At 38.5% G+C, this 18,342-nt stretch overlaps 1 protein-coding gene across 3 annotated transcripts in view; it reads right to left on the reverse strand.

The window, feature by feature from the left end:
• AKAP6 (A-kinase anchoring protein 6) overlaps positions 1-18,342 on the reverse strand; it is a 450,197-nt gene that overhangs the window by 78,477 nt on the left and 353,378 nt on the right. For all 3 annotated transcript variants that reach the window (XM_084791783.1, XM_084791781.1, XM_084791782.1), the window contains 2 exons: positions 3,239-3,385; positions 45-266 (listed from right to left, as the gene is read on the reverse strand). In XM_084791783.1, the coding sequence (XP_084647909.1) occupies positions 45-266; positions 3,239-3,385 (369 nt within the window). The remainder of the gene's footprint in view (positions 1-44; positions 267-3,238; positions 3,386-18,342) is intronic.

Below are 18,342 nucleotides of genomic sequence, written 5' to 3' on the forward strand. Positions count from 1 at the left end.
CCATAAAGAAAGCTTTTTATCAGCTCTGATTGTTTTTTTATTACCTTAAAGTATTGGAGTTGTTTCTCGGGGCTCGTCCCCTCCTTCTCTTGTCTCAGGCAGGAATTGAAGATGAAAAGCTCCGTATCTCTTAGCCACCTTTTTAGCTCTTTGATCCTGACTTCCAGCTGCCTTACCAGGCTTCCACTTTCAGGGGAGAGCAGGTCACGTGGGCCCGACCCACTGTGCCCTGCCATTGTGTCCTGTATCTTCTCTCTTAGCGTTTTCTAATGCATTGGATTAAAAAGAAGAAGAAGAAGAAAAAAACAAAAACAAAACAAAAATAAATTAGCTGACATACCAGAAACCCATCACAGGGGATACATGGAAGGGTATGTACCTTCGCACTGACATTCACCTCTGATGAGCTTGATTGTGCCTTTAGGGTTTGATAATTTAGGGTTTGATTATTTAGGGTTTGATTATTCCCACTGCCCATGGGTGCACACACAAAACTTCATCCTTAGACTTTGTTTTAACAGGAAAGAGGTTTGCTCCAAGTTCACCATGATCATGGGCAAACATTCATTTGAATTCTCTTGGCAAAAATTTTATAGTAAAAAGTTGTTTATATAGTGTGTTCAAGAGATAGAGGCTTGAATTTAATCACATACAGAGAATTAAATTCCCGTTGTTGTTGTTGTTGTTGTTGTTGTTGTTCTGCAAAGTACAATTCCCCAAATGATATGACAGAGGTAGCATGTGGTTCAGCTGTCCACTTCACCTTATGTGGAATTCTTCAGCCCAGTGGCTCTTCCTGCATTTCCTTCTGAATGCAGATTATTTAATATAGATGTTAAAATAATCCTCAATTTGCTCTCAGATGAGTCTATGTAGCCCGAGCTCTATGGCCTAGCTAGCCTATGCTATTTGAGAGCTGGTTTTCTTTTCTCTCTTTTTGGAAGAAGCACTCTCTTTACAGAATCAATAGGATTTAATCTATAATGATAAATTAAACCTAGAAAAATACGCTTTAAAACACAAATAAAATTAAGTCAACAAACATTCATCTGCTCCACGGTGTTCTGTAAATAGTATCTTTAGGAGCTCATGACAGAAAAATAGCCTGTCTTGGCAACACCCTTGCATTTTCATGGTGCAAATATTGATAATTTGAAGACCCTCAGTGGAATCCAGATTTAGCTATTGTTTTTTATGCTGTAACAAAAGTAGCAGCAGGAGGTGAAATCAATGCCCTTGGAGGCTAGGGTCACAAAAAGGAATTTATTGCCACTTTTTTGTTCTGGAACAGTTTGCAATCATAAATTCTTTATAAACAGAATACTTCAGAGAATGGTCCGTCTTCATAAATATACGACAGAGGACATCAATTTCATTTAATTCCCAATTTGTGTCAGCACAGCAGATGCCAATGCCTGCCTTGATAGGGTTGTTTAATATGCAATTGAGACAGAGTAATATGCAGCACAGGGGACAAAATTTCACAGATTAAACTGTACGCACCACTGACATTTCATTCTAATGTATTTCCATTCCACACTGTTCACCTTAGATGAAAGAAATATTAAAAACCATATCCCTCTATTTTACTATTGTTAGAAGTTAAAGTCCTTGTCTTTAATTTTTTTCCATGCCAATTAAAATGTAATCATGCCAATTAAAGCAGTATGCCTACTGGTGTCAGTGTGGCTCCAGCTTTATTAAACTCCTCTTTCCATCCTACTCTCCCAAAATTACTGTAAAACTGTATGGTATTTGAGTGATATGTTGTCAAAATGGCAAGGGTTTGAATGGCATCTGACTCATAGAGACTAATTAAATACTGTGTCTTCAATGTAATAATTTAAAATTTTTGGTGAGGAATTGATATTCATGATGCACTTTAAACAGTTTTCTAAAGGAGTACTATTACTTATCAAATGAGGAAAGATAAATTTAAACGCAGTGTCAACAGGCTATCACTTTAACTATGAAGCCAACGAAGTTGCTATTTTTCTCTATTTGGTAAACGACCTTTGAAAATATCATACAGTAATCATTTCTCCTGAGATCAAGGAATGCTCTAGGAATTAATAGGTCCATATTGTAAAGCAAACTACGCTAATTATTGCTAAAAGGCAAGGCCATAAGTAAGAGTAAGACTTTTTAACATTCTAAGTTACTTTGAACAACTATAGAGTGTAGAGAATTTAGATGAGAAACAAGGGCTTAAATGTGCAGGGTTTTAATCACTTAGATTAAGCATGGCATAAACTGAACACTGGCATATCTCCAACTCATCACTGTACATGGAGAGCCCTAATTCAAAATATTTCTAGAGTATTACTTCTTTAAAAAAAATTTAAAGAGGCAGAAAAATAGAGGGCTTGAAAAATTATGCTGTGTAACTGCCACCACCCATAGTAGCTATTATAATTAATCATTTAGGTAATTGGCAAATTTAGCTTACCCTTGATTTGAAGTAAAGGCAATTTAGGAGAGATGCTAATAAACAACTACAGGCTAACTTTTCTCTCTGCTGTCTTCCAACAACAGGACAGTGCTGGCTCCTGCATGATGCCATCCTGGACCTCTGGTAACTGAAGGTCTATATTGCCGTTTTGCCAAATTCTTGCATTTTGGGGGTGTGGGGGTTGGGACTTAGCCCATCATTGGGAGAAATGGACTACACAGAACTTTTTCTTTCTTTTTCTTTTGTTGAAAGTGCCCTGGAAGTTGAGGCACAAAAAGGAGGACAATGTATTTCTGCAATTGAGATTTTGGTCAGACTTGCATATTGGATTTGGTGGCTTTGGTGTGACCTAATAGCTGCAGTGGCAACTTTACTTCCATCTTAAGAATACATTGAATAGTTAAACAGTGGGTGTCTCTAACATGTGCCTTCAGAACAAAATCTATTAACATTCATCCAAGCATGACAGTCAATGTATATCAGATATACTGTATTAGAGTTGACTTGGTGCAGACCCATAATACATGCCATATTTTACTTACTTTTTTATGTATTAAAGAACCAAAATTATTAACCTCTGAGAGGAGACAGCTCAGGATTTAAAAAAAAACAGAAGAGGAAAAGCAATGTTTTCCCCATAATAACATGAGTAGTTTCTTTGAAATGTGAGGAGTGAATTGAAAGAGAGAGATATTTGTGCCTCAAATTAGAAATCAGACAGATAGAGGACTTCACCACACAAAAAATGTACATAGAACCTACAAACAGTAATAAAAATGCAAATACCCCAAGCAGTTCCCATTTTTCATTAATTGAATCCACTTTTTCCAGGAGATCGTTTGGTAGTGAAACGCCACCTTTCTTCAAAGCTTCAACCTTGCTAAGCAGCTCTGTCTTTTTCAGGTGCCTGATGGACATTTCCACACTGTACCGCTGAAATGACAAGAGAAGGGCGAGCCATTAGGGGACGGAGATGTTCTTAGAAAAATCTTGAAGCAGAATTTATACTGTCTACAGAAATGAAAGGTTGTTTTTTTATAAAGCCTACATACCTTGAGTGACCTAGTAATCCTACTGAAAACACTTCAGCTACCACATGTGCCCACATAGATCCTTCGCATTGTATTGAGTTGGCTTTCATGATTTTTATCTGTTTAAACTAAGTTTATATTCTTATTTTATTAGTATTTCCATTAATTTTGTCACTGTTTGGCTGTAAAGTCACATCCCGCTCCCAATCTGACCTCTCTGCAGATCTATCTTGGAGGAGTTCAAAGTATTTTGTCTTTTTTTTTCCCCCTGGGAGGTGCTTCTTTAAGGAAAAGCAATTTTTAAATGAAGGCTATTGATAGAGGAAAATGATTGTGCCGCAAATAACCTAGACATTTGACTTTGAGTTATAAAAGTTAAGAAAATGGTACATGGTTTCTAATATATTTGCACTTTATCAGCAAAAAACACTAATAAAATTATCTTTGAAAAAGAAACATTATCCATAAGGGTTATATGGGATTAATAGTTCCCTATTAATTAAAGTCTTAATTAATACCTTTTTTTATTTTTCTTATACTTAAAATCAGAGCTAAAGAGAAAAGGTGCATATAAAGAGGAAGAAAGCACACGCATTCCTCGGGATGGTCACAGACCTACAGTTGCTTGTGGCTTGCCATGTACTGCCCTGAGCTTCCCAGGCAATTACTGAACCCTCCTGACCCTACCAACAGGCACTATATTCTACCAAACCACCAAAGTGAGTCTCTTAAAAGATGCTTCCTGGAGGTGATTTAATAGCTGCTTAGTAGAACACCTTTATGGTCTTAGTCTTCAAATACCTGTATTTAGAAAAGTTCATGGTCCCAGAATCATATGATTAATATGTGTATGTGGGGAAGTGTGCATCAAACTATGTTTGAGTGTAAACTTTAGGTTATGGGTAAAATAACAAACATGTGTATTTCCGAAACTGCTTTCTTTGAAACAATGAAGCTGAGTTATGAGCTCTGGACTAGCATTGTTCCTTTGCCCCTATGCGAGCACGGCTGCTCCAAGGTGAACACTGTTATCAGATCTAACAAGGAAATCTTTTGTGTGGGCAAAGTATTGCTAATCACCAGGTTCATAATATCCCCAAACACGTAGATGATTTTACCCCTCACAAACACCTTACATGAAACTCTAAACTCAACTAGAGAGCTTGAAAGACACGACGGTGTGAGACCTCTGCTTCAGTTAATGGGTCTTCAGTATTTGTGTCTGCGTGTTTGCATACTTCCAGCTTCATATTTTAATCTTCAATTTACACTAAACATGCACATCATTTGTATTATGTAAACTTCTCCAAATGTTAGGCATTTGTGGATCACAGAACAAAATGTTTCAAATGAGGTGATTTAAAGCATTTCATATTATTAATGAATGTTGATCAGGGTGTCGGAGTATCCAAAATTACATGAATATGCATACAGATGAAAATCAAGGGTTGCTTTAGAGTGTTTTCAGAATTTGGACTGTGAAACTTGGGAAATTCTGATTATGTTTGTAACTGCAGACAATTACCATGACCATGTTTCTCCAGGACAGAAAACATACTGTCCACTTAAGTTTCCCCAACTCAACACTCACCAAGCCTTCTAGAAACCTAGATGGTGTGTCATTTGTCAGGGAGACCAGTGGAGGAGCGGCACTCGGCTTTATGTAATCAGATTCCCATGTAAGATTTACATAACTAATTAGGTAAGACTGACGTGATGTTGGGGGGAGTGGTATTGCAGCCAGGCAGAGGACTATTATTCAAATCCTTTCCTTATGTCACGTGTATTAATCAACAGACAGTCGTCCAGTTGTGCCTTCTGGGAGAGGCTTCTATTGGTTATTGGCTTTTCTTGTGGTAAACACAACTTTTCTCAATATCTCCCCCATCACATGGTAGTAAAGAAGGAGTTTAGATATCCTCATGGAAACGACAGCCTTGCGATGATGAAAAAAAACACAAAAGCACTTGATTTGATTTCAGATATAGTGAATTTTTTCCCTATGAAATGTGGTATAAGTAGTTATGGCAACAGCTACCAAGACGGTTTTTAGACTAAAAGTTATTGGTATTCTGTGTGCTGTCTTTGTCACTGTGTATGCCTCCTGTATAAGCATCCTAATGAAAACTGTGATGGACGGATAGGCAACGCCTTCAAAGTGTACAAGCCATGAGAACTTAGTTAATTGTTAGATATATTGATATGTGACTGCGGAGTACTGGAACGTCATGTAATTTAAGGTGATAGTATCTAGGGCTGTTTGTTTGTTTGTTTGTTTGTTTGTTTTGAGACGCTGGGAAGGTTGATTCTAATATGATTTGGGCCTAAGCCTCTGTACGTCATGATGCTGGGAGGGTTTCATTTTTGTTGACTCCCCTATATGTGTCCTCTTCTCTTTCTAGCATCTTTTCAGAAGCATTAGATGGAGAGAGTCAACCACCAAATCTATGTGCGCTTGGCCTCCCCCCCCCTCTCCCCCCTCCTCAAGTGGGCTACTAGATCCTGTGGTGAGAAGATAATTTAATCTTCATCTTCGTGTCACCCACAGCAGTAAATGAGCAGAAGCTGCTCACATTATGTTCCATAGACTCGGGAGGTTATGATACAGACTAGTTTTCAATAGCCAAAAATGAGATTAGCAAAGTTAAAGTCAGCTGGCTTTCCTTGAGTGCTAAGGTAAACAAGCATCCAGCATTAACTTCCCACGGCACCTGCTGTGGGCCACCCTGTCTAGTCAAAAATAAAATATACTCTATTCAAAGAGCATATTTACATTATTAAGTGTATTTGCTTGGCCAATTCAATTTGGCCTAATGAGTCCTCTTAATAGATTTGGGAATGATCTAAACTAAAGACACAGGCTACCAGTGTCCTAAAATCGTATTTCTTTGGCTCTAAAGAAAAGTTAAAGAAAATACAGACTTAATAGTAGTTTGTTGTTTTAACTAAGAATTGAAATTGGAACTTTTAGTTACAGTTTACATTTTAAAAACACAAATACTAAAACTGAACTATAAAACCCAGTGGAAAAAAAACAAACAAGCAGGGATTTGTGAAAATAAATGTATTTACTAACAAATACAGACTTGATTGAGATAACTTTTTTGACACTTATGCCAAAATTTACTTCTCTCTTAAACCCTTTCTCTCTCTCTCTCTCTCTCTCTCTCTCTCTCTCTCTCTCTCTCTCTCTCTCTCTCTCTCTCTTTTTGTTGAAAATCACACCGAAAATTCTGCCCAAATGGAGAGTGGAACAATGCCTTGAAACAGTGTTAATTGTCACCATGGAAACCAGAAGAATAAGCCATTTTAAAACTGGTATAGAAGGCACACATTGAGAAACTCAAGCATTTTTCTGCCTCCCTCAATGTTAAAGAACAAGATGCCTTGTCACAGTGAGGTCAGAGAAAGCAAGCATCATGAAAGCTTTGTAGATACTCACTGTCTAGTAAATAAAAAAATTAAAATAAAATAAAAATAAACCATATAGAGCTAATGCTGTAAAATATTCTACGCTGTGAATCTTTTTGAAATAGAAAGATTGCCAAAGGATGGCCAGGACTAGGGGATGGCTCCCACCTAGGAAAACTTGGGGGCTATATTATGTGAACCTTGCCCCCAAAGCTCCCTGGGAATTCTGCTGTTGTAATAAAACATCAGAAGAGGGGAGAAAAAAAGGCAGCATGATGGAATTCAAAATAATGCTTTAAAAGCACACAGAGAGATTAAGACATTCATTGTAAGACTTTTGTATGGTGCTTCTGGTGGTCATGCTGAAAAGAGACCAGACATTGCTAAACCGAGAGTGAAGCCTTGGCTACGAGAGACACATGAATTAAAGCAAACAATTTTCCTGATTAAAGAACATGGCTGGCCAATTCTGAGTCATCAGCGTTTGAGTATTATATCATGCAATATGTTATTTTTAACTGGGCATCAGGTAACCTTATATTTAGAAGCGTTAAGGCAAGGAAAAGTACCTAATTATAATAATAATACATTTGAATCTTTGCTCATACAAATTAATATCTCAAACACCTGTATATTTGTCATGTTTATCTCCCCTGTACCACAACAGGCAGGAGAAGAAAATACACTGTGAAGACAAACTGTATCTTAGGATATCAGTAAGAAAGTATATGCAAGGATGACACCCCAACCCAAACTACCACAAAACAATATGTGAAAAATATGTATTTTGCACACAAATGCAAGAATAGGTCTGTGACTCTCACACTGTATTCTCTAGCTAGTGTTTGCCCTCCTCATTTGAGGCTTCATGGTGGCCCCTCAGTTAGTCCATGCCTAATGCTATTCAGTCGTGAACAAAGAATCTCTTTATAGAAAGTCCAGGTCCACAGCTCAGCTGTACTGGTAGAGGAGGCCAGTGCTGCCTCTGCAGCGGCTCTTGTGCTGCCCTCTCTTAGCGGGCCAATGTCCAGCATCTCACAAAGGCTGCGGTGCTTCACAAGCACTCAGTCTCACCAACACTTGGAGAGGATGTTCAAGATTCAAGAGGAGGGCGCAGGCGCAAGACAAGTAATAGTGGTTATTTCTTGCAAACTATTTGTATTTTACCATTAGAATTTATGACGAATAATTGTTCAAAGAAATTATAAAGACTCCTACAATTGTCCTTGTAAATTAATAATAGGCTTTCTTGATTGGGATAAATTTGCTGCTGAGCCCTTGGAAAAATTAAAAAGTGCAATGTCATTTAAAATTGCCAGAACTCGCACAGCAAATTACATCTGAGGTTAAGAATTGAGCTTCCCCCTCTTACAGCTTATTCCATTTGCATGATCTGAAAATCACATTACATTGGCCATGTATTGTTAATTGAACATAGATTGCATTATCTTTAATATAAATCAAACTACAAATATTAAAATGAATTGCAAATTCCCTAATAGAAGATCATAAAACAATCTTTTTAAAAAGTATCTCCCATTAATAATTTAATTCCAATTATATCACTCAGGAAACTTAAGTAGGAGACCAGGCAACTTATTTCTCCAATCATTTTTTTTCCTTTTACATAAGAAATATCTATGTGTCTTAAGACAAATATATCCAGGGCAGAAGTTATTGTTACAGAGTAAAGATGGAGACACCAGTAACAAAACTTTTCCTGTCAATCTCATGTAAAACACTGTACAAGAAGAAGTTTCCCGTTTCCCCTCTCTCTAACCCAGGTAAAGGGTGAGAAAAAAAGAAACAACAACAACAACAACAACCAAACACCTATAGGAAAGATACACTAAGCCTAAGAAATATTGTGGTGACATCTTCTGAAATTATAAAATTGATAATTACTATTCTATTTGTTTTTCAAAAGGGTTTCCTGTGCCCTTTGATAGTTCTTATAAATGCGGTGTCTTTCCCAAGCCTTTGCATGGCCTTTAATGAGTTTATATTAAATATTTAACACTGTTTAGGGCATATCCACTACTACCAAAAACAGTTATATTCCCAGCAGTCCTACTGTTTCAGGCCGAGGACTTGATTGATCCTCCCAGCCTGAATTGAGTAGAATGAAAGAAGCGGTTGGAAAATAGCTGCAATCATTTAATGCAGATGACCTCTGACAGCCTCACAGCTCTTCTATCTGAACAGAAATTTGCATGGGGTCTCTGTGCAGAGGAACAATGTAACCTAAATGGTAGACAATCTTTATTCTAATGAAGTGGGTGTCAAGGTCAATGTAAAACCGCAATGATAAATGGTGCACCACTAGGCAAGAGAAGTTGCATAGGCATTGTAGTGCTTTCACATTAATTGAAGGCTGAAACGCACTGCGTGAAAAGCACAAGCCCCTCTTTTCACCATAATGTGTTAATGCGCCAGTGCTGAAATGATTCCTGCAAGATGTTTGCCTGTTGGTGTGGAGCTGTTGCAAAAATAACGGCGTTATGGCAGAAGTGGACATTTTCAGAATTTAGCACGTTGTCACACCAGAATCACAAAAATTAAATAAAATGCCCCCAGATAGCGTGGTGGCACCTAATGTGATTCCTTTGATCCTTTTTTTTTTTCTTTTCTTTTCTTTTCTTTTCTTTCTTATTTAGACCTGTCTTTAATTAGTTTCAACCAGGCAACCTTTTATAAGGACCGTCATTGGGTACCTTCCTGCTGAGAAGCATTTAAATATTATTTTCCCCTGTTCCCTGGAAGAGTTCAGCTTAGACTTTAGCTAAAATCCTTTAGGTGGTGTTTGTCTGTCCTATGCAGAAAATGCAATGGAATGTCTATACGACTTAGTTTTTTTTTGTTGTTTTTTTTTTTTTAAACAACAGCTATGTTCTGCCATGAGAACAGGGGGCTACCTAACCTAGTCACTGGGCATCACCGAGATATCTGAAGCAATAATCACAGCATTTCTTCAGCTGATTTAGCAATTTGGTGGCAGTCAGTATTTTTCAACACATATAAATACGGACAGTATGCTGATTTTTCAAAATTTGTGATCTACGAGACACTGTTTACTGATACACTTGTTACCAGGCATGAGGCATGCACTTAGTCCATCAATTAAACAGGAAAGTGTGGGGGGGGTGCCATTAGTTACAGTATTTGCTAAAATATTGATAAGAGCATATTAAGAATTATTTGAGAGACATTTTTAGGCTCAACTCATAACAGGTTATAAACTGATACATTTTTTATTTTCTGATCTCAAGGCAATCTGTGATATTCCAATGAGAACCTTGCCACTACAAATAGATTTTAATAACACAATAACAGTCTTGGTAGTCACCAGCTTGTCTGTACGTCTTGCAGTGTAGGTGACCAGAAGGCTATTAATACGTTTTACTATAATAAATGACACTGCTAGTTGACAACTCTCATGTAAAGCAAACTGTCTCAAATAGCAACCCTCAATTCCTGGCATGGTAATTCAAAGGGAAAAGGAATCTTACCATGAGGGATGGTGAAAAAGGAAAAAAAAAAAAGTTACTGATCAAACTGTTTAAAAAACTGTACAGCTTCATCTGCGTGTGATTTGTCAGGTCTGAAGCTTTGACTTGCCCAAGGGGCAGACCCCAGCGGGGAGTAGGCTGCCGAGCTAAATAGCTGTGAAAGAAGTCTTAATGTAGGATGGAATTCAAACTAACCTTGACATGACCTCCGGAAAAATATGCAAAAAGTAAAATGAATGCTCTCTGCAAGATACATCCTAATTTTGTGGTGGAGCTGGTTAGTTTTACAAACATCACTGAGACATTAAAAGAAAAATAGAACGCTAGGAAAAGGGGGAAAACTTTAGAATTCAGGCAAAGGGCGGAATGTAAGGAGAATGATGTGTTACTGTGAAGGCATGCGAACCATTTGGAAAGAATCCAAATAAAAACTCGCACTGAACAATATTGTTGTCAGCCTGTCTGTTCAGGAAAAAAAATTTTTTTAGGTTGAATATAAATGACACAAAGCCAAGATTACATCATTGCATTACAAAGTCTGTTGTGGCTTTTAGCTAAACAAGCCCTATGAATCTATTGGTTTAGGACAGTAATTCAGTCAGCAGGCTTTAATGTGTTATTTTTTTCTCTAGCGCCAATAAAAAAAAAAATAGAGGAATTTAAGGAAGGAATATCCAACATGTTTTCCATCTCATGCTTTTGAACTAAATTTGAGAAGGCAAACTCCAGTTTCAGCTGGTGTGTTTAGCTCTGGTTTGACTCTGTTATAATTTTGTCTGGTTGAAGTGCTCAGAAAGGCTGTGGCTCACTGTCCCCTACAGGAGCTAGCTAACTCTCTGCATCCACACGGAACTCCTAATTGTCAACTTGTGTAGACTTTCAGTCCTTTCATTTTCTCAATGCAATTTTGTAGCAATACTAGCCAGTTCTTCTCTACGGCTGCCAGCCAGATTTTAAACATGATTAAATTTCTAGCAACAACCATCCAGAATCGAATGACTTAAATCCCTAGAGCAAGGAGGTGAGTCCATGGTTTAGATAGGTGTACTTCTGTTAGGTTTTCATCAGTGTGAAGTGAGCACTTACAACATGTGGGGAGCAAGCTTTGGGAGGACCTGTGGCATACGGTCTGTAAAGATCACAACAGGTGCCCAGCATCATCTTGTGCTGTCCAGGCTTCTTCAGTATTTTAACAATATAAACAAGGAAAACGTGAGTAAGAACATATTGACCAGATTGTCAGATTATACTGATCTCACTACCCGATAAAACAGTAAACAATTAAGTTAGCTCAAAGGCCATAAAGTCAAATACTTAGAGGTATTGCATGTTAATTAACTGGTTCTCAAGGAGAAATTAAAGTACTGGTTTATAGTGTTTGGCCATTTCCCTAGTATCAATACTCCCCATCAGGGTAGAGTCTGAGCTGCCAATGACTGTTATTGTTAGCCAAATCCATGAATTTCTATCCGGCTCTCAATGGTGGTGGTGGTGAAAGAGAGCCGTTTTCCCTACCAAAAGAAAAACAACCCACAAGTGCAATTATTACCAGAATCTGACCCCAGTGATGGAAGATGGGAAAGGATAGTGTGGTCTGGGGTACATGTCCTAAATCTATGCCAACTATCCTTGCATGGAAATGTGACTTCCATGTGGCTTCAGTACCATTAAGTATGTTGCTTTAAGTGAGACCAGGAATACATATGTTTATGTTAAAAAAAATCTTATAATTTTTATGTCACATTGAAACTTTTAATATACAAACCAAACAATGTCTGTGTCTTGGATCTGAGTCCACTGGGGACCACTTTATGCTGTCTCTTTCAGAGGAGCATATTAGACTCTAAAACAAATAAAGATGCTGGCACAATGAATTAAATCTGAGGAGAAATGACAAATGTCAAACACTGCAGACCCTTCGTCCCACCCTAGCCTCACCGAAAAATAGAAACTGTAAGTGCATAAAGAATGGAAGTAGCCAGGCTTTCACCTGCCTTTAGGTTCAACTTAAGTCAGCAAACACTAAAAGGTAACTGTTGAAAAACAAACAAATAAAGAACCATTTGGGGTTGGACTGAAACAAAGACGACCAGGACACTGTATCGAATACCCAAAGGAAACTTCTAAAGGGACTGAGAAGATTTGACCCTTGCAGAGACCCTGAAAGAGGGGACTGAGAGCTCAGGGCAGAAAAGGACTTTTTGCAGAACAAGTGTTGGGGACCTTTACACAGAAAATGTAACTTGTTACACTTGCTCTATGAAGGTTATACTGGAAGTCCAAGTCTGAAGCCTAAATCTATAAGGCATAGAAGGCAGAGAACACATTCCAAATCACGTGATGTCCAGGCAAGAAGTTTAAGTCTAGCTGGCGGAGAAATTCTGTGGGGTTGAATGAATGCTGGCCTAAACTTACTCTGTTTTAGAAATGCGAGTTCATTTGCACCAGTGTTCATGAGATCTGCCATAATAACCACACTATCCTGTGAAGAAAAAAACTAGCAACTAAGAAACTGTTACTTGGTGGAATCGGGTTAAAATATCAGATTATAATGGAAGCAAACCTGGGAGTACAATGGAGAAGACACACAACCACATAAAAAGTAGCCTCTGTCGTCTAAGGTGGGCGAAGCACAGAGACACAAAAGGCAGAGCAAATAAATCAAAACTTCTACAGCCATCTTCAATTCACCCAATTGTAGGAAGGCTGTTTGTTCGTGAAAAAACTTAATAAATATGTATTAGAGGGATTTTTTTTACTACAGAATTTATATAGCTAGCCTTTATTTCAGCAAGGCACTTTATATTGACCACATTTGTACACACACACACACACACACACACACACACACACACACACACACACACATTCTCTCTCTCTCTCTCTCTCTCTCTCTCTCTCTCTCTCTCTCTCTCTTCAAAATTGTGCTCTCAACAGTCTCCTTCCATCAGCTTTCTCCAATAGATATCTAACACATGTGCAATCCTTGTGCCCAGCATCATGGCACAATGGCCACCTGTCTTAGGCTATGACACTGTGGGTGTGCTGTGGTGTGCTGCAGGTCTCCACACGCCCATGGCTTCTCTGCCTTCAGGCCCACTTCAGTGAGGATGTGAGTCACTGCCACATTAGGCCACACTGCTCTAATCAACCTTTCATTATGATGGAATCTCGTGCCAGCATGTAGTAGGAACAGGTGTGCAAGTGTGTAAGGTCTGTTAGAATGTAGTGGAGGGTGGGGAGATGTGAGGAGCAGAAAGTAGTATAACAAACCCAGTCTCTCTTTTCCAGAAGCTTCTATTTTACAGTAGGGTTTCCTTTGTTTTCTATCTCAACACCTCTAAACACATTTTTTTTTCTGTAATCGAGAACAAACGTTATTGCATTTTCTTAAGCCAAACAGAACAAGAGTTCAAAAGGAAATTTACAGACGTCCGCTGTCTTCTTCCTGAAGTAAAAGGGCAAGTCCACCCATTACTGTGACAAATACAGTAACATTTTAAGTGTGAAATATTAACCCTCACTTGAGACTTAACTGCTGTAAAACTTCAAACACATTTCCACAAGGTCTGCACCAACCTCTCAGGTAGACATCCTCTCCCCTAAAACTTGATCTCCCAGTCAAATTCTACTTCATATGCCATGTCAGTAAAGTAGACACAACAATCATATCCTTAACTACTTCCCTAAATTCTCACCATAAAATACTCACTTCACCTGAGTGTCAACATATCCTCAGCTATCTACATAAGCAGAAACTGGCTATTGATTATTAGTTATTGGTGAAGAAAAGAGCCGCCACAGGATGATGGCTATCATGTCTTCTTTGAGTAATGATGAAGTCTTTTCAATAGTTGGGGCTTTTAGAAAGCTCTAAGCCAATGAATGGTTTCTCAAGCTAAGTGATAGATGACCTGCTGGTTGCCGTTTTAATGTACAACAACAAGAGGATTTATATGTCAAAGCTTACCCCATATCTTTAGAGCAGAATTACAGAGCTACTCAGTAAAAGTATTTATAATGGAAATGCTGATGAAGCCTAAACTATGGATGTGTATGGCCATGCAGCAGCAGTCAGTTGAAATATAGATATATTTTTAGCATTAGGAGGCACCAAGTTTGTTTAAATATGGGATTTTTTTTCTACAATTGCAAGTAATGTTAATAGCACACTGTAAATGTTAAGGCTAAGTGTGCAATGTCAAAATAGATTGGATCTCTCTGAAAATTGGAAATTCAGGCTTTTCAAACATAATCCAGATGTTTGGCTTTTATTCAGATTTTAAGAAAGAGGGAACTAATATGATATAAAATTCATACATGCATATTTCATTAGTGCTTTTGTATCGCTGAATTAAACATTCTGAAACGTGCTTTTCTAAAATCACATAGTTTCATACCAAAGCAGTTGCCAAGATGCTGTACACCTTAAAAATAATGCCAAAAAAAGCCAAATTAATTTCATAAGGAAAAAAATATGTCCTTCTTGGTTAACTTTGTTGATAAAGTTTCCCCAAAAGGGAATATCTTGCTTCCTCTTTAGAAATAAAAAAAGGTGTTGGCACAAAACATAATGACTTTCAAAGTTCCTAGAACCAGTGATTATTTTCACCACCAGTTTTTTTCCTCAAGCTTTGTGTAGTGCTACAAACCTATAATCCCAAAACTAAGAAGGCTGAGGCAGGAGTCTAGTCAGCTGAGTTACACAGTGAGACACTGTCTCAAATGATACACATTAATATAAACATGACAACAACAATAGCCATAAAACCAACACAACTTCATCTTCTCAGGGTTAGTGTACTAGACATTCCCCAAGGAGTAATAACTCCTGCACAGAGAAGCCACATTTATCCAGAATTTATCATATGGTGATAGACTTGACACATGACAAACCTTTTTCAGAGTCACATCTCCCCAAAACAAAAAATTGAAATACCATCATATTGGTATGTGTACACATTGTGACTTTTCAAGTTTTCATATTTAATGCCCACTGGTACAATAGTGGCATGAATGTTACCTAGGTAACCAACAGGTTCCTAATCAACTTAAAGATTATTCCAAAGGAATAGATTCATATCTGGTACTGTAAGGTTGGTCAGTGATTCATAACTAGGAAGATCATATGTCCTAGAGGAGAATCAAATACAGTTATTTTGCTAAATGGACATATTATCACATTGTCTTCAAAGCATTTACCTAACCATAGATAAAGATTAGTAGAGTTTTCACCTCCATTGGCGATGCTTTTTATTACAATGGATAGAAGCCAACCAACACAGAGACTCACTTCTAGTTAAAGTGCGAAGATGAAGTAACATGGGATGCTCAGCCTCAAACAGGACTTCTCTATCAACCTTTCCCCCAAGTGTCAGGGAACATCACTGAAGAGGAAGCAGAAAGGTTGTAAGAACCACAGCACAGAGAGGATGTCTGTGAAAGAGTGTCTCCTGAGCTGGACAAGGCCGTCCACTCATGAACTCACAGCAGTTGCGGCTGCCTACACAAAACGTCTATGGGACTAAGCCTATCAACATATCAGCTTAGTTGGTGAAGGCGCCCTGACACCAACTGAGAACAGCTGCAATTTGTTGACTGATGGGGCGGGGTCAGCTTTCTTCAGTGGTTCGGTCTCTCTTTGATTGTTCATATTTCAGTAGATGACCCCATGCCCAGGTACATATTTGTAGCTCTAATTAGACTCAGTGGACCATAAAGAAAATGAAGAAAATATGAGGCTGAAAGAAGGAAGTAAAGTGAGGTCTGGGAGAAGTTGAAGTGGGTTGGATATGCCCAAAATACACTGCATACATGCATTATGAACATGTACTAAGTTCTCAAAGAATATGGACATACAGTATTCTTTAACAAAGTCTCACTATGCCCTGGCTGACCTGGAGTTCACTATGTAGACCAAGCTACACCTGAAATCTGCCTGCTTCTGCCTCCACAGTACTAGGATTAAAGGCACCACCATACCTAGCTTAAAAAAAAATTAGCTGGATGGTGGTGATGTACACCTCCTTTAACTCTAGCACTCAGAGGGAGGCATGGGCAGGGACATCTCCATGAGTTTGAGGCCAGCCTGGTCTACAAAGCTAGGCTCAACACACACACACATACACACACACACACACACAGAATAGACTGACTGAAAAGAGTACATACTGTTCTTTCAGAGGAACTGAGTTAAGTCCCAGAACCCATAACAGGATAGTCACAACAGCCTATAACTCCAGCTGGAGGGGATCGAGCACCTTATCCTGGTTTTCTTAGGTACCTACCCCCCAACACACAAATACACACATGAATAAAAATCAAATAAATCTTATGTATCAAGACAAAAGGATTTTCTTATCTATAATCTTGTATCTTGTATATGTATGTTCATACGTATTTGTGTATGTGCAGAGATGCACATGTATGTGAAGATGCATGTGTGTGTAACTTTGGAGGTCACAAAAATTTTAAATGTCATTTCTTAAGCACCACACACTGTTTTCCTTTTTGTTTGTTGGATTTGTCCCTATCTACTTATTGTTGATTTTGAGTGAGGTTCTCTCATTGACCTGGAACTTGCCCAGAAGGCCAGGCTGAGTGGCCAGTGAGCTTTAGGGAAAGGTCTGCCTGGGCAGAACCCGGTGCTGGGACTACAAGCACATAGCATCATTCTTGGCTTTTTTAAAAATGTGGGTTCCAGATTCAAATTCGGATACTCATCAGCCAAGCCATCTCCTCAGCCCCTACCTATAATCTTCCTAGAGCTATATTGGGATAAGCATGTTCTTGGCTATGGCCCAATCCTTGTAGGGTAAAATGTCTGATGCCTTAGGGCCGCCTTTTTAGAAGAACCTCTGATGTCTTTCTCAGATGAGGATAAATGTGGTTTAAGAATCAGATCATAGACCCTGCAACAAATGGACAAGAACTACGTATTATTTACCCTTTACTCACTGTTAGTATTGACATTATGGTTTAGATGGAAGAGGTTGGAAAATATTTATTCATTTGAATTTCTCCCAGAAGAGAGATCAGACAGGCCTGAATCAGTTGTGAAAACGCATGTTAGGCAGAGTCAGTACACAGAAATGAAAAGACCGTGATGGCCTTGTTTATCTTAGAACTTTTCTCTGTGGGAATTTTACTTGGTAAAACATCCAATATAGTAATACTTTCAATTTTCAGATAGAAGCAAAGTTAATTGCTTCCCATGGCCAGGAATGGTTAGTGTCTATGAAACATGTCAGAAAAGGGGAGGGCTGTGGCAGCTCTGTAGACCTTTAAGGGCACCCTTTAAAAGGCAGTGTTTCCTTAGATGCATATTTATCAGCACCTAAGAGGCTAGTTCAAATCCCCAGTTCCAAAATCTTTCTCTTTCAAACTCTTGTGTCATTGTTCCTACTCTTGTTTCTTTTGGAGGGGGAGGGGGGCACTTCCCCGTGTTTACCAATGAATACATTGGGTTGGAACCTAAGGCTGGTTTGTTATATAAAAAGTCCCAGGAAGCTTGATTATCAGTGCAGTTCATTGCACTATTGTTATTACTGTTGTTCCCCCTAAGGAAAGCCCAGGAGAAACATTAGCAACATTACTCAGTTTTAAGAATAAAAGTTAATGCTAAGCCACTTCAGTTAGTGCTGAAGTGCAGAAACAGGAAGCCTTGCAGCCTAGCACGAATTACTGCTCTCAGCCCAAAAGTCTGAGAGAATCGGTGGGAACAAGGTCGAGAGCGCCATTCTAAGTGACTTTGAAGTCGCCGGATGCACTGGATGCACTGGATGCACTGTGGCTCTGTGGTTATACTCATTTCCATGTTGCTCATCCTCCAAAAACCATATATTTTAGATTGTGTGAGGTGGGGGCTAAAGGTCAGAGAAAAGAGTTCTCAGTGATAGACTTTCCTGTCAATTAGAAGAATGACAACTCACAGTTTGAA

This window comes from Acomys minous, assembly GCF_964271855.1.
Source record: "Acomys minous genome assembly, chromosome: 8".
NCBI lineage: Eukaryota > Metazoa > Chordata > Mammalia > Rodentia > Muridae > Acomys > Acomys minous.